Consider the following 13,326-nt stretch of genomic DNA (forward strand, 5'->3'; position numbering starts at 1 on the left):
AGCAGCGAGGACTAGCGACCGGCGAGGGACTCATACTTGTAAGGACAAGCATTAAGTTACACTATGCTTGTTTTTCTAAAATGACATTACTATTTTTTTTTGTTCTCCGGAACAAACAAGCTACTTTTTTTTACTCCTTGTTTTTGTTCCAAATCTATTCCCGTGAACAATTTCTGTTTCAGTGGATAGAAAAATTAATTAACATTACCAAACGAATTTTTATTTTTATTTTTATATTTTCATGAACAAAAGAATAGAAAAATAGAGACTTAGATCTATTTGGCAACAATTCTGATTCTTTGATTCTGTTCTCAAAACAAAAAAAAGATGAGAAACATGTTTGATAACGTAAATGATTCTAATTCTAATTCTATTCACGGGAACAATTTGAAAGCAAAAACAAGAATAAAAAAAAGTTGATTCTAGAAAAAAAAATCACTTTTGAGAATTACAAAAAAGAACAATGTCTTAGTTCTTTTAAAAAGATTAAGTCTTCCACATGGACTTATGAACTTTAAAAAAATTAAAATTAGATTGAATATTTACAAACAACTAATTTTTTTAAATACATTTTTTAAAAATTAAATTTAAAAATAAGCTTTAAAATATAACAAAAAAGTTAAAAATTTTTAAAAATGGGGAGAGAATTAAAATTGAAAAAAATTAAAAATTGAAAGAGTGGGGAGAAATTAAAAAAATCTACAAAGTTAAAAATTTTAAACAAATTAAAAAAAGAAATTTTTTTAATTCTTATTAAAAAGATTAAACTTTTTAAAAAAAAATTCTAGCCACGTGGTTGTTACAGAGAACAAAATTTTCTACGGTTACCAAACGCGTTTCTATTCGGGAATGTAAATTTTGTGCGGTTATCAAACATGTTCTGATTTTCTAAAAGTGGAGCAGAGTCAGAAAATACAATTCCAATTAGAATTTCTTTTTTGGATCAGAATCATTGCCAAATAGACCCTTATAAATGTATCAAACGGGCCTTAGATGGCAAAGCTTAGAGCCACTAAAAAATCTCCAAACTGTCTCTCTCCTCTTCCAAATGAGGATACAATTTATTGCTAAATCAATAATACGTGTTTTAAATTTGAAAAGAACATAGCCAAATATATTTTTAAAGCTTTTATTTATGTTAGAAAATTGTCGTTTTAGCAACCCATATTCATGTTCAAGAAAATACATTTTTTTAATTAAAAAAAGAAAATCTATTTTCTTTTTGTCAAATGAAAATTGAAAATAACCGGGGAAAAAAGAAAATAAGGAAAAAGGGGGGAAAAGAGAGAGAGAAGAGAAAAGGAACAAGGGAATCAAAGCAAGCACACATAGATGGCCAAGCTTAAAGCCACTAAAAAATCTCTAACCTTCCTTGACACGAAATAGAAAAGAAACAGAGGATCTGAGAAATCCATAAGAAAGTGTTACTACTTTCTGATGGAGACCATTTTTGTATAAGGCTCTATTTATAATAGAATATATGGAATGGACACAATAAAGGAAAAGATATACAGAAGATACTTTCCTAATTGTACATGATCTAATCCCCAATTAAATTAATTTACTCAAATCTCTCCAGGAACCCTATTTCCAACATTCCTCTCTCTCTCTCTCTCTCTCTCTCTCTCTCTCTCAAAACTAACAACGTAGGAAAAGTTCGAGGATGGAGATTTCCTCGTTTCGTTTTGTTACGTCATTAGGAGGGAAATGAAGATCTCGACCTCATCTCGTTGTTCCTAGCCCTCGCGTCTAAACAAGATCTAGGTCGTAAACATGGGTTTCTAGCATTTTTCTCCACATATGTTGGTGACTTGTTTTTTTTTTTTCTTTTTAAACATAGAGAAATTTACTTTTTCTCTTATTTATGCTTTTTCTTGCAAAGAAGAGAATGTTTTAAATTTAAAGAATATGACCAAATCCTCATGTCAATATTTATATGTATTTTAGGTTTATTAGTTTGGGAAAGGTGCAAGGGTTGAGAATTCTAAAAACTTAAAAATTGAAGTTCAACTCTAAACACACCCTCACTGGTTACTACTTTTTGTTATCAATAATTTTTTTTAACCAGATCATATAGTGGCATCCTTAAAACCGATGCCTTACCCGAAAATCAGAGTTCCCCGTAATTGAGAGAAAATATAAAAGTAATGACCGGCAATTCATACCTAGCAAAGATCCGCTTACCTTTGAATTGACCTTACCCCGAACTTCTCGCACGCAGGAAGCGCCTGGCTGTGCTCACTTCGGTCCAGAACGTCCTCATCGCAGCTCTCCTTGCACCTCTGCAGCGGTCCTTCATCTTCAAAGTCTGCAATGAGAGAGCTCTACTATGAAAATGCTGCATCGTTCTTTTTCATCACTGCCGGATGATAAAATTGTTTTTCTCCTCTCTAAATAGTTTCCCAGCCCAATTCTTCAAAGGAGTCGCCGGTCATCACGACAAAGGGAAAAGAAGGAGAACATCAACTTGGGAGTTTTCTCTTTCCTAAGAAGAGTATGCTTTCTATTTCGAATTCTTTGATGCCAAATTTCAAGGATAAGATGCGAGTGTACTTACCTCTTCTCCCACCTCCTTTACTCTGTCCCTATTTGTAGTTTTGAGCTGCCATGAAGGCATTGTAAACTTTCAACCAATCACATTGTTCACCATGCCGTGTCAGATTTTCGACACTTGGGTGAACGTTTTTGAAGAGTATAACGCTCAAGCAATCGCAAAAAAAAAAAAAAAAGTTAAGGCATTACAGTGAGCGTTGTACGAAAATTATGACACTCATGGTATTCTTATCTCGCATCTCAACATCCACATATTCATTTCTCACTTCCTCCTATACAATCCAAAGTTCTATGGAGAGGAGCAATAAAGTTCTAATTAAGCATAATCATGGAATTTTGTTCCATTTCATATCTATGGAGCAAATGGAACGTACAAGGTTCCATCATATTGAACTAATCATGGATGAGATGCTTTTCTTCAGCCATTTAATTTAATGCATGAGATACGTTGCTTGTGTTCATTCGCGAAATGGTTGGTTCACGATTCTTTTACCTACTTGGATTCTTGAATAGATTCTTTATTCGAACAAAAAAGCAATGAACCATCTCAACATGTATATATACATTTCCCAATGTTCCTCCTATACAAACAAAAATTTTATGGAGAGGAGCAATAATATTCAAATTAAGCATAAACATGGCATTTAGTTCCATTTCAGCTCTGTGGAACAAAGAGGTTCCGTCATATTAAACTAATGATGGATGAGATACTTTTCTTCATCCATTTACTAAATTAGATACCTTGCTTGTGTTCATTTGCGAAATGGTTGATTTGCATTTCTTTTACCTTCTTGGGTTTTCGAATAGATTAATTCTTCCGACTAACAAACAAGGAACCATTTCAACATGTGCACATAAACATTCCCTGCTGTTCTTCTTATACGAACCAATTATATCTGTTTCTCCTATACACTCCCAAGTTATGCAAAGAGCAGCGATAAAGTTCAACCTAAGCAAAAACATGGCATTGAGCTCTATTTTGGATATATGGAACAAATGGAACGTTCGAGGCTCCCTCATAATGAACAAATCATGAATGAGATAATTTTCATCAATCATTTAACTCACGAGACACCTTGCTTTTGTTCATTCGCGGAAAGGTTGGTTCGCAATTCTTTTACCTTCTTGGATTTTTGAATAGGTTATTTCTTTTGACAAACAACAAGGAACCGTCTCAACATGTATACTTCTATATTTCCCATTGTTCCTCCTATGCGAACTGATATTAAATAGTAGGGGTGTCAATGGTTCAGTTCAGTTCGGTTTTTCAAAAAACCGAACCGAACTGAACTATTAGGGAATGCGTTTGAACTGAACCAAAACTCATCTTGAACTGAACTGAATTGAGCTGAAAAATTCAATTTAGTTCGGTTCGGTTCAGTTTGGTTCATGGTTTTTGACGAATCAGTGCAACTCAGATTATTTCCTCTTCCCAACTGTATCGCAAGCCGCCCACTGTTTCTCTCTCCCCCAGCCCAAAACCCACCTCCACCTCCTTCTTCTTCAGAAAACTCCTAATTTGCAAGCCATCCGAACCAGCTCATAAATTTTCCCATTCGACCGAATTGAATCTGCCGCCATGTTCGTCGCCAATCCCAATTGAGCCCTAGTCCCTACTTCCTCCTTCTTCTTCCTGTTTCTGCTTCATCCTCATCTTCAGCTCACGCATGCCAAGAAGCCCACGCCCTTGCCTTCCAATCATGTTGAAGCACCTAGCGTAGGCAAGGTGCCGGACGGCGCATCGACACGTGCCGATTTGGGTGCGGAAATGGTCGAAAGCCGATGACTTCTTGAACTGCGCGACCACGCGCTTCAAGCTGCGCTCCTTGTAGAGGAAATCGTGGGCCGATTTGAGGGTGGTGACCAAGTCGCCAGCTTGCAGGGAGGTGGAAAATGTGCTCTTGAGGAGGTGTAGTCATTTCTGTGTCTCTTAGCTTGTGAATCTGCAGTTGGAGAAGAGAGATTGGAAATGACGAGGACTTACAATGGCGCAGGTGGCGAAATTAGGGTTGAGGAATTTCTTCGCGAGGTAGTGAGTGATGATATCCTCGTCCATCGGGTGGAATTTGAAGCCCGGAGGCAAGTCCACGATGTCATCTTCCATGGCAACCGTGAGCTTAAGTTTTTAACTTTTTATTTTTATGGTTCGGTTCGATTAATCGAACCGAACTGAAAAAAACTGAACTAAAAAATAAATTGTGATTCTTTTTATTATCCGAACTGAAAACCAAACCGAACTGAAAATGAACGAAATTCCAGTTCGGTTCGGTTCGGTTCAGTTTTTGGTTCGGTTCGCGGTTCGGTTTTGACACCCCTATTAAATAGGGAGGAGCAAAAAAGGTTCAAACTAAGCAAGAACATGGCATAAATCTACGATATGTAAGAACAAGATCAAGCTCCGAGGAATTTTGAGAAATAACCCATTCCGAAGCGATTTTTAGAATTTTTTGCTAATCAATTATGATCCTCAAATGAGGCCAACGTTGCTTGCCCTCCACAAATTAGCTAATTTCGGACCTCTGCTGCAATCCAGAAAGCTATCTCTCTCTCTCTCTCTTACTCTAAATTTTTAATTATCGAAATAAAATTAATTAGACAAAGAATACAACGTCCGCGATGAGACGTCTCTATTATGGAAATGCTAACTTCTTCTTTTTCCCACTGTAAATATTGACACGTAAAACACTTACATTATTTTTTCAATGTTTTTTGCGAAGCACTGTTAATATATCGATTAAACGCAGGAAAACCTTTTTACTTGTTATTGAGTGCAGACAACCAAGCCCCAGATCACTCCATTTTGTTAACGTGATGAATTTTCCATTTCATTTACATTTTCAGTACAAATTTCGTTATTAAAAAAACCGAAAAACCAAACCAATTTTCTTGTACCAACAAATTGGAAGACTACGTCAAACTTGTTGGGGTTGTCCCACATCAATTGTAGAAGGGGCTGGTGGTCGGTTTATAAATATGAGGGAAAATCTCATCCTTTGAGCTAGCTTTTGAGATGAGAGAAGCCCAAGACCACCCAACACCGGTATTAGAGCCCGGGTTACCAACAAGTCTGGACCCAACAGTCATATAGGAGAGATGCGGGTTGTCGCTGCCTCCGACCCAGGGCCCGACGTGTGAGGGGGAGATTGTTGGGGTTATCCCACATCGGTTGTGGAAGGGGCTGGTGATCGGTTTATAAGTGTGAGAGAAAGCCTTTTGGTATAAGAGAGGCCTAAGACCACCCAACAAAACAGATTCTTGTGCTCTTTGATTCGAATAAATTATTATTATTATTTTTTTAAGCTTTGATCGATTATGATTGAGTCAATTTCAATGAATACCAATTTCTTTCGCTTGTTGCCAAAAGCCTAACTTTACTCTCCTTTCCATACAACGGATCTTGTTTTTATTCCATGAGAAGATTTCGGTGTCCCTTTTCTATTCTTTGATGCCAAACTTGACAGAGGAGAGATGCCAAAGTACTTTGTGCCGCGGTGAATTCCCTATCTCTTCATCCATTTCATGGATGATATACTTTTCTTCTGCCACTTCAAAGTATAGGACACCTTGCTTGTGTTCACTCTCGAGCTTTTGAATAGATGTTGTCTTCTGACATACAAGTGAGGAACCATCTCAACATCCTATATGTTTTGTTGCAACCGAAATTATAACGAAGAGGAGCCATAAAATTCAAACAAAGCAAAATCATGGCATTTATCTCCATCTTGGATCTGTGGAGCACATGGAACATCCCAAGCTTCGTCATATTGAGCCTCTCGCTTCAAGTCTTTCTCGTTCTATTTGCACCCCTAAGGAAAAAAATAGCCAACGACCACATTGTTTTCCTCTTGTGGTTGGCCTATTTGATGGCCGACTGGGTAGCTACATTTGCTATCGGCCTCATCTCTCACAACCAAGGCAATTCATCCGATCGTGAAGCTGAAGCAAATGGAGCAATTAAGGCATTTTGGGCCTCATTTCTCTTGTTACATTTGGGCGGTCCGGACACCATCACTGCCTTCTCTCTAGAGGACAGCTCGCTTTGGCGACGACACCTGCTCAGTTTTATCTTCCAAGTCGGTGCTGCCATCTATGTCTTTGTGCAGATATTTCCTAGCGACAATTCGTTGGTGATGCCAACAATGCTTGTATTTTTTGCTGGAGTCATAAAGAATGTGGAGAGAACACTGGCACTTAATCTATCAAGCCTCCCGAGGCTCAGGAAATCGTTGATGCCAGTGTCCTGGCCATTTTATGATGATCATCAATCCAGCGAGCTCTTTACGGAACTTAATGCTCGAGGGGAAGAACATTCTGACGAAGGAGAAGCAGAGCTTGCTGAGAGCATTGTGGTAAAACATGCTTACTACTTCTTTCCAAAATTTAAGGTGTTCATGGGAGATCTCATGTTCTATAGATTAGAACGCGAAATGAGTCGCACATATTTCCAGAATGTTTCTGCGATAGACGCGTTGAGGATGATATCAGTTGAACTCCAGTTTATGTACGAGGTGCTCCACACGAAAGCATTGGCAATACATTCCAAGTGGAGCTACATTTTCCGCTTCATAGCCTTCACTGACCTTGCGCTGGCTTTCGTCTTGTTTAATCGCTTGAAGAAGCACCAGCTCCCCGAACCTGACGTGGAAATTACTTATTCCCTCCTATTCGGGGGGATGGCTCTTGATGCGATAGCTCTATTCATGCTCATTTTTTCCAATTGGACTCTTGCCAAAATCAAGTGGTACAAAACAAGATCGTCCAAGCTAGAGTCATATCTCCACAAATTGGTAGCTGCCACAGATTACCTGAGGAAGCCCCGATCCACCACATGCAAAGTAGAGCTTGGTGCCAATGCTATGTTTGCGGCCTTAGATACACCATTCACATTTCGAAGGTGGTCAGAATCCATCTCTGCTTGCAACCTTTTATCCAAGTCGTTGAATGAGAGCCCGAGAAAGATTTATAAGCTCGGTCGGAGCTGGGGCATCGTCGACGTTTCTAACATTTGCAGTATTCCGTTGCGTACTGCCAAGAAAATCGTCTCTTGTTTCCATCAAGTTAGGGAGATATGCTGTCGTCCAAGGAAAATAGTAGTGATTGCGAATACGGAGTACGTGTCCAAGAATCCCTTTATTAGGAAGCTATGGATCTTTATCTTTAAGGAGGTTAAGCGTAAATCCATGAATGCAGAAACTCCAGCAGAAGTGAAGAAGACATTTGAGGCCAGAGGTGATCTGTTTCTCCAGAGCACACTAACTGTGGAAATTTGTGGCGAATTTTTAGCTCATGTGACCGAGACTAATTACGACAACAGCATTATATGTTGGCATCTCGCAACCGAGATATGGTACAACAAAGAGAAGCGGAGAGCTGGAGATGAGGAAAGGGAATTCAGCAAGATCCTCTCCGACTACATGCTGTATCTTTTGCTTAATCAAAATAATGTGGTGTCCGTGGTGGCCGGCGTTGCCCAAATGACCTCAGTAGCCGCGATGGTCCATCTTGTGTTCCATGGGAGCCGTAATGTGGAGGAGTTATGCGAGCAATTGTATGCAATTCCTCCTAATACATCCGGCTGGCCAACCGCAGTTCTGGAGGGGTGCCAATTGGCCCAAAAGATGGAAGGGCTCGGGGATGGGAAGTGGAAGGTGATGAGCGGCGTGTGGGTGGAGATGCTGTGTTATGCAGCAAGCCATATCAGGGGAGAGGCGCACGTGCAGGTGCTGAGCAAAGGCGGAGAGCTTCTCGCCTTTGTTTGGCTGTTGATGGCTCATTTCGGTTGTTTCTACAAACCTGGATGGGGCATTCATCGTATTCGTGAGCACAGAAGACTAAGATGGTACTAAAGCAGCAGCTATTTTAGGATTTAGTGCACGACCACAACGAAATAGAGTGTAAGAGAGAGAGAGAGAGAGAGAGAGAGAGAGAGAGAGAGAGAGAGAAGGTTCATGCTGGTGCATCTTTAAATTAGGTCTACATCTAATAATAATTCTACTATAATTAGCAAAACAAATATGTGTGTTATTACAGTAATTATTCATAGGCCCAACTCTCTGTCGAAGCTGCTCTTTGGGTTCTCACCCGGTTAATGCGAAGCGAAACTATCGTGTTTTCCTGTCGATTGTGAGTATGAATGCCTTATTCCGTCGTTCTATGAAGGAACGAAACCACCTCCTCTTTGTTCCTTACATCATTTAACGCATCAATCAAGCACATGAAGATGGATTTTCTTGTTTATTAGGACATGACCAGAAACATTAGTCGTGCCTTGTGTTCGATACGCCACGCATACACTTACGAATAATTCAACCAATTCTCCCTTCCTTGATCTTGATCAAATATGGATAAATCCCATTTTTAGACCGACTAAAGCATCGAATAATTATTGTTTGATAACCTGATTTATGATTCACGAGACACAGCGTGACGAAGGCATTATAAAGATCACATCTTTGGAGGGGTATGCAACCTTGTGAACTTTCCTAGAAACAAAAGAATGAATAGTCAAGACTCGGAATTTTCTCGATTTAAAATTTATATAAATTTATAAATAAGTCGAGCTTTTCAATTTGTGTGCTTCTTCTCGATTTATACCCTAGAATCAGAGAAAGATCTTGCATGGAGAAAAAAAAGGAAAAACCAAATGGTCTTCGATGAAATATTGTCCGTCATGTCAGACCTTTCGCATCTTATAAGTTCATTTTCTGCTTATTCTCATTCATAGATGACTTTTCTAAACCCGGAATCCTTGACACGTATATGATTTATTTTATTTTATTTTATTTTTATTTTTGGAATTTGGACAATATTTTTAACTTTTCACAGCAAGTAAAAAGAAAATAGATTTTACTTGTTCTTGACTGCAGACAAACAAGCCCTAAATCACTCCGTCTTTGCTAATATGATGAATTTTGTATTTCGATTTCAGAATTTGGACAAATGCGATAATATGATGTCGCCTTACATGCAAAATAAGGGCTCTGCTTCATGATGTTCTTAATTTTCAATTTCAGTGACAATGGTATTTTGTACTTGAAAGTGAAATTTTCCCCAACATGGACATAAATTAGAAAAAAAACACATTTGATTGTGTGGTTTGCAAAGATTAAGAAATGTAATTTTCAATTTGCGTCCTCATTGAAAATACAAACTCCAAAACTGTTCCTTTTTATTTTTGTTTTGTAGTTCAAAAGTTAAAACAACCTTGCGTGTGTTCGACCCTTTTATTTTTTTCGACCCTTACTTTGAATACCATTTTCCGACTGAATGATTTCCAATACAAATTTCATTTTCAAGAGAAAATAGGACACCGAATCATTTTTCTTGTACAAAAGAAAATCGAAAAATAGGACCGAAAACTTATCTTTCAAATTGAAAATAACACAGCCAAATATACTTTCACGATGTTTATTTATGTTACAAACTTGTCATTCTCGGAAACCAAATACATTTTCAACAAATTAGAGAATTTTAGTCAAATGGAACACATTCTTACTTTGGAAAATGACAGGGGAAGAAAAGAAAATGAGGAAGCAAGGAAAAAAATTAATAAACATAGAGCAGAAAAAGGCAGGAACACAAGGGGAATCAAAGCAAGAACACCACCATTAGATGGCCAAGCTTAGAGCCACTCAATATTCTCTCTCTCTCTCTCTCTCTCTCTCTCTTCCCCTGTTTCAAAACTCAACAACGGACACAAGAAAGACTCCTCCCTTCTCCTTCTCCTTGTCTCTCTCCTTTTCTTGCAGCCAAATCCAATCACTCAAAATCTCTTCCATTTGATTTGAACTGAATCAAGAACCAAAACTCCATTAAAGGCCATGGCTTTCCTCTTGCCCAACCTCTCCCCTTGTCTCCTCCAACCCAAGCCCTTTCATCCCACCAAACCCTTCTCTCTCTCTCTTTCTTCTCCCTCTCCCTCTCCCTCTCCCTCTTCTTCGGTTTCTGTCAGTCCTGCCCTGAGCAGCGTGGAAACGCCGACTGTTCAAGGGGTTGAAGTGGGTACCCCACGCGATGAGCAGGACAATCAGCATAGAGACGACTTCTTCGTCAATCTTGGGCTCGCCGTCAGGACTCTCCGTGAAGACATGCCTCTGCTCTTCACCAAGGACCTCAATTATGACATCTACAGGTATACTTCCTCTCTCTTTTTTTTTTGCCCTTTCTTTCTAGCTTCTCCTTTTTTTGGGATTTTGGTGGGATTTTGTAGGATTAAGCTTTGAGATATATGTAGGATATAAATAGTTTGGGATTCTTGATTCCCATCCAAAAGTATGAAGCTAGTTTTGGGATGCTCATAGTTCCATCATTTTCCTGGGGTATCTGTGCATTTGCTTTAGATTACTGCTGTCATCCTCTCTCTGAGTCGATTTGAAATTTGCCTTATCATTTGTATTTTTTTAGGATAAGCTAGAAAACAGAGCACTCAAAGCAGATGAGCAGACCTGTTACATGCTCAACAATCCAAAACTACAGAAACAAGCTCTCAAGGCCCCAGTTAGAGCATAGATATTAAAGCCTATTGAAGAAAGCTTTCCTTCTAACCTCAGCACAGCCCATTATCCTACCACATACTGCCTTCTTAATTCTCAAAAGTATTGAGCCGACAGTTCCCAACCAAAGAAGAGTCATGTATACAACAATTCCTCATGATCCAAACATAATGGAGAAAGGCCTCCCATGATAGCTTGAATAGCAACTGGTGAAATTGATTCCCTTTGAATTATGAACATTGCACAGCTAGCTTCGCTAATCCAGTCCCTTAAATCACGAGAAAGCATATGCAGAATAATAAGTGATTGCTGTGGTCCAAAGCTGAGTTACATAGGCAACATGTTGGGGAATTTACAATTTCCACTTCAGTAATCTATCTCTCGTAGCCCATCTGTTGTCCATTGCCAACCAAGGAATAAAACATTGCTTTGCTGTGTAAGGATTAAACTAGATGAGCTTGCATCATGGCTCCTTCAATCCTTTACTAAGTATGCGAGGACCTGCCCGCTAAGAAATCCCCTGACATGAACTATTTGGAAACTACTCTGTCAGGGACAAAGGGATTGGGCAGTAAAGAAACGGAAAGCTCAGGTTGAATCTGAACTGGAGCTTAAGATTTAGCTGGTGACCAATGCCAATAAATAAACTAAATAACATTATTTGACTTTAGACTCAAAATGAATGTTCAGTTTTGTTTGTAGCTTATTGTAGATGTAATCCTACTTTTTTGTGGATTTTCAAATTTATCCATTGGTGATATACCATTTTTGAATTGTTCGCATGTGCTTAAAGGAATTGTCTCCTGCAGGACTGTTGGACGTTTGCACTTTTGGCTGTTTATTCGAAATCATTTTGCAGGGTCCTTTTACAGCTGAATTTTCGTTTTTGTGACTCTGATTTTTCATGTATATACGATGTTAGTTTTTCCATGAGATGCCTTATGGAAAGTCTTGAAGGGCGTTGTCTCGTCTTGATGCTGAAGGAAGTTTGTGTTTATATGTTGCTTCTCTGTTGTTCAGGGATGATATCACTTTTACGGACCCTTTGAACACCTTTACTGGGATTGATAACTACAAATTAATTTTCTGGGCATTGAGATTTCATGGAAAGATTCTGTTTCGTGATATTTCCCTCGAGGTGTACAGAATTTGGCAGCCTTCAGAGAATATGATATTGATCAGGTGGAACCTAAAAGGGGTTCCTCGGGTTCCGTGGGAAGCAAGAGGGGAGTTTCAAGGGACGTCGCGGTATAAGCTGGATAGGAAAGGCAAGATCTACGAGCACAAAGTGGACAATCTAGCCTTTAATTTCCCACAACCCCCTAAGCCCGCAGTGTCGGTTCTGGATTTGGTCACCGCTTGCCCAGCTAGTCCAAATCCGACATTCTTGTGGGCTCCGGTTGACGTGCAACCATCATCGTGGGTGGAATTCTATCGAGCTGTGAGGGAGACTTTGGATCGTCAAGATCATTTGCTCACACAAGACGGTTTCCTTCCTTGCTCATAGTAGAACGTGCAGTTCGCAGTCTTGTAATCGGTAGGGCATATACTTGTGTAATAGTGCAATGCAGCTCGTGTGGTATCATTATTTTGATGGCTAATAAAGGTGGTTTTGGTGAATGATGATACAGTATATGTACATAAGGAGGTACGCTGAACGGTTCAATGTATACTCTCGATTTTGGAGGAGGTGGAGGTGCTCGAGTGTAAAGTTAGCCAGTACATGTGGACATCTATGGGCACTCTAATACAGCCCTGGCTATTTGGTCCCCTGTTTCCGTTGTTCCTGTTCAAAGTTTTTGCCCTCATAGTGTGCAGTTTTTCTATTGCTTATGGTTTGGTGGGAGATTGTAGCGATGTTCACTCTCATGGGGATATTTAGAAAGGGAATAATTAAATATATTCACTCAATTTTAGAAGCACAGTGGCTTGTCTCTGCGGTCTACATAGCAGTTAGCTTGCTATTTAACTCCCTATAAGGTTTTTTTTTTTTTAATGCATAAATATGGAGCTAAGCGTCATGTTGCATTCTCATTGAGGTTTCTTTTATTTTTTATTTTTTTATGCGATGTGTGTTGGTGTTGATTAGGTTCTAAATCAAGCAAATTCTATTCTTCTTAAGCTGAGTTTGACCTGAAGTGCCATTGTTGTTTGTTGGAACACTTAAGCGATGAGTTCTCTTACAGAGATGTGAGAGCTTAAATGCTGTTACAGTTTTGCCTCATTGTCATTGTTACATACAGCGATAATTGGACATGACAAAAGAAAAAGACAAAACAGA

The 13,326-nt window shown here is 39.0% G+C and overlaps 2 protein-coding genes across 2 annotated transcripts; both read left to right on the forward strand.

Annotated features, from left to right (window-relative positions):
• The first annotated feature begins 6,416 nt into the window (after positions 1 to 6,416).
• Positions 6,417 to 8,399, forward strand: LOC115739246. Its single transcript, XM_030672251.2, has one exon. The coding sequence runs from the start codon at positions 6,417 to 6,419 to the stop codon at positions 8,397 to 8,399; it is 1,983 nt and encodes a 660-aa protein (XP_030528111.2).
• A 1,800-nt stretch (positions 8,400 to 10,199) lies between these two features.
• On the forward strand, positions 10,200 to 12,827 carry LOC115739105. The gene is made up of 2 exons (XM_048271619.1): positions 10,200 to 10,684; positions 12,066 to 12,827. Exons 1-2 carry the CDS (start codon positions 10,374 to 10,376, stop codon positions 12,550 to 12,552), a joined length of 798 nt encoding a protein of 265 aa, XP_048127576.1. The 5' UTR covers positions 10,200 to 10,373; the 3' UTR covers positions 12,553 to 12,827.
• Positions 12,828 to 13,326: the final 499 nt, after the last annotated feature.

Source organism: Rhodamnia argentea, chromosome 10, assembly GCF_020921035.1.
Source record: "Rhodamnia argentea isolate NSW1041297 chromosome 10, ASM2092103v1, whole genome shotgun sequence".
Classification (NCBI taxonomy): Eukaryota; Viridiplantae; Streptophyta; class Magnoliopsida; order Myrtales; family Myrtaceae; genus Rhodamnia; species Rhodamnia argentea.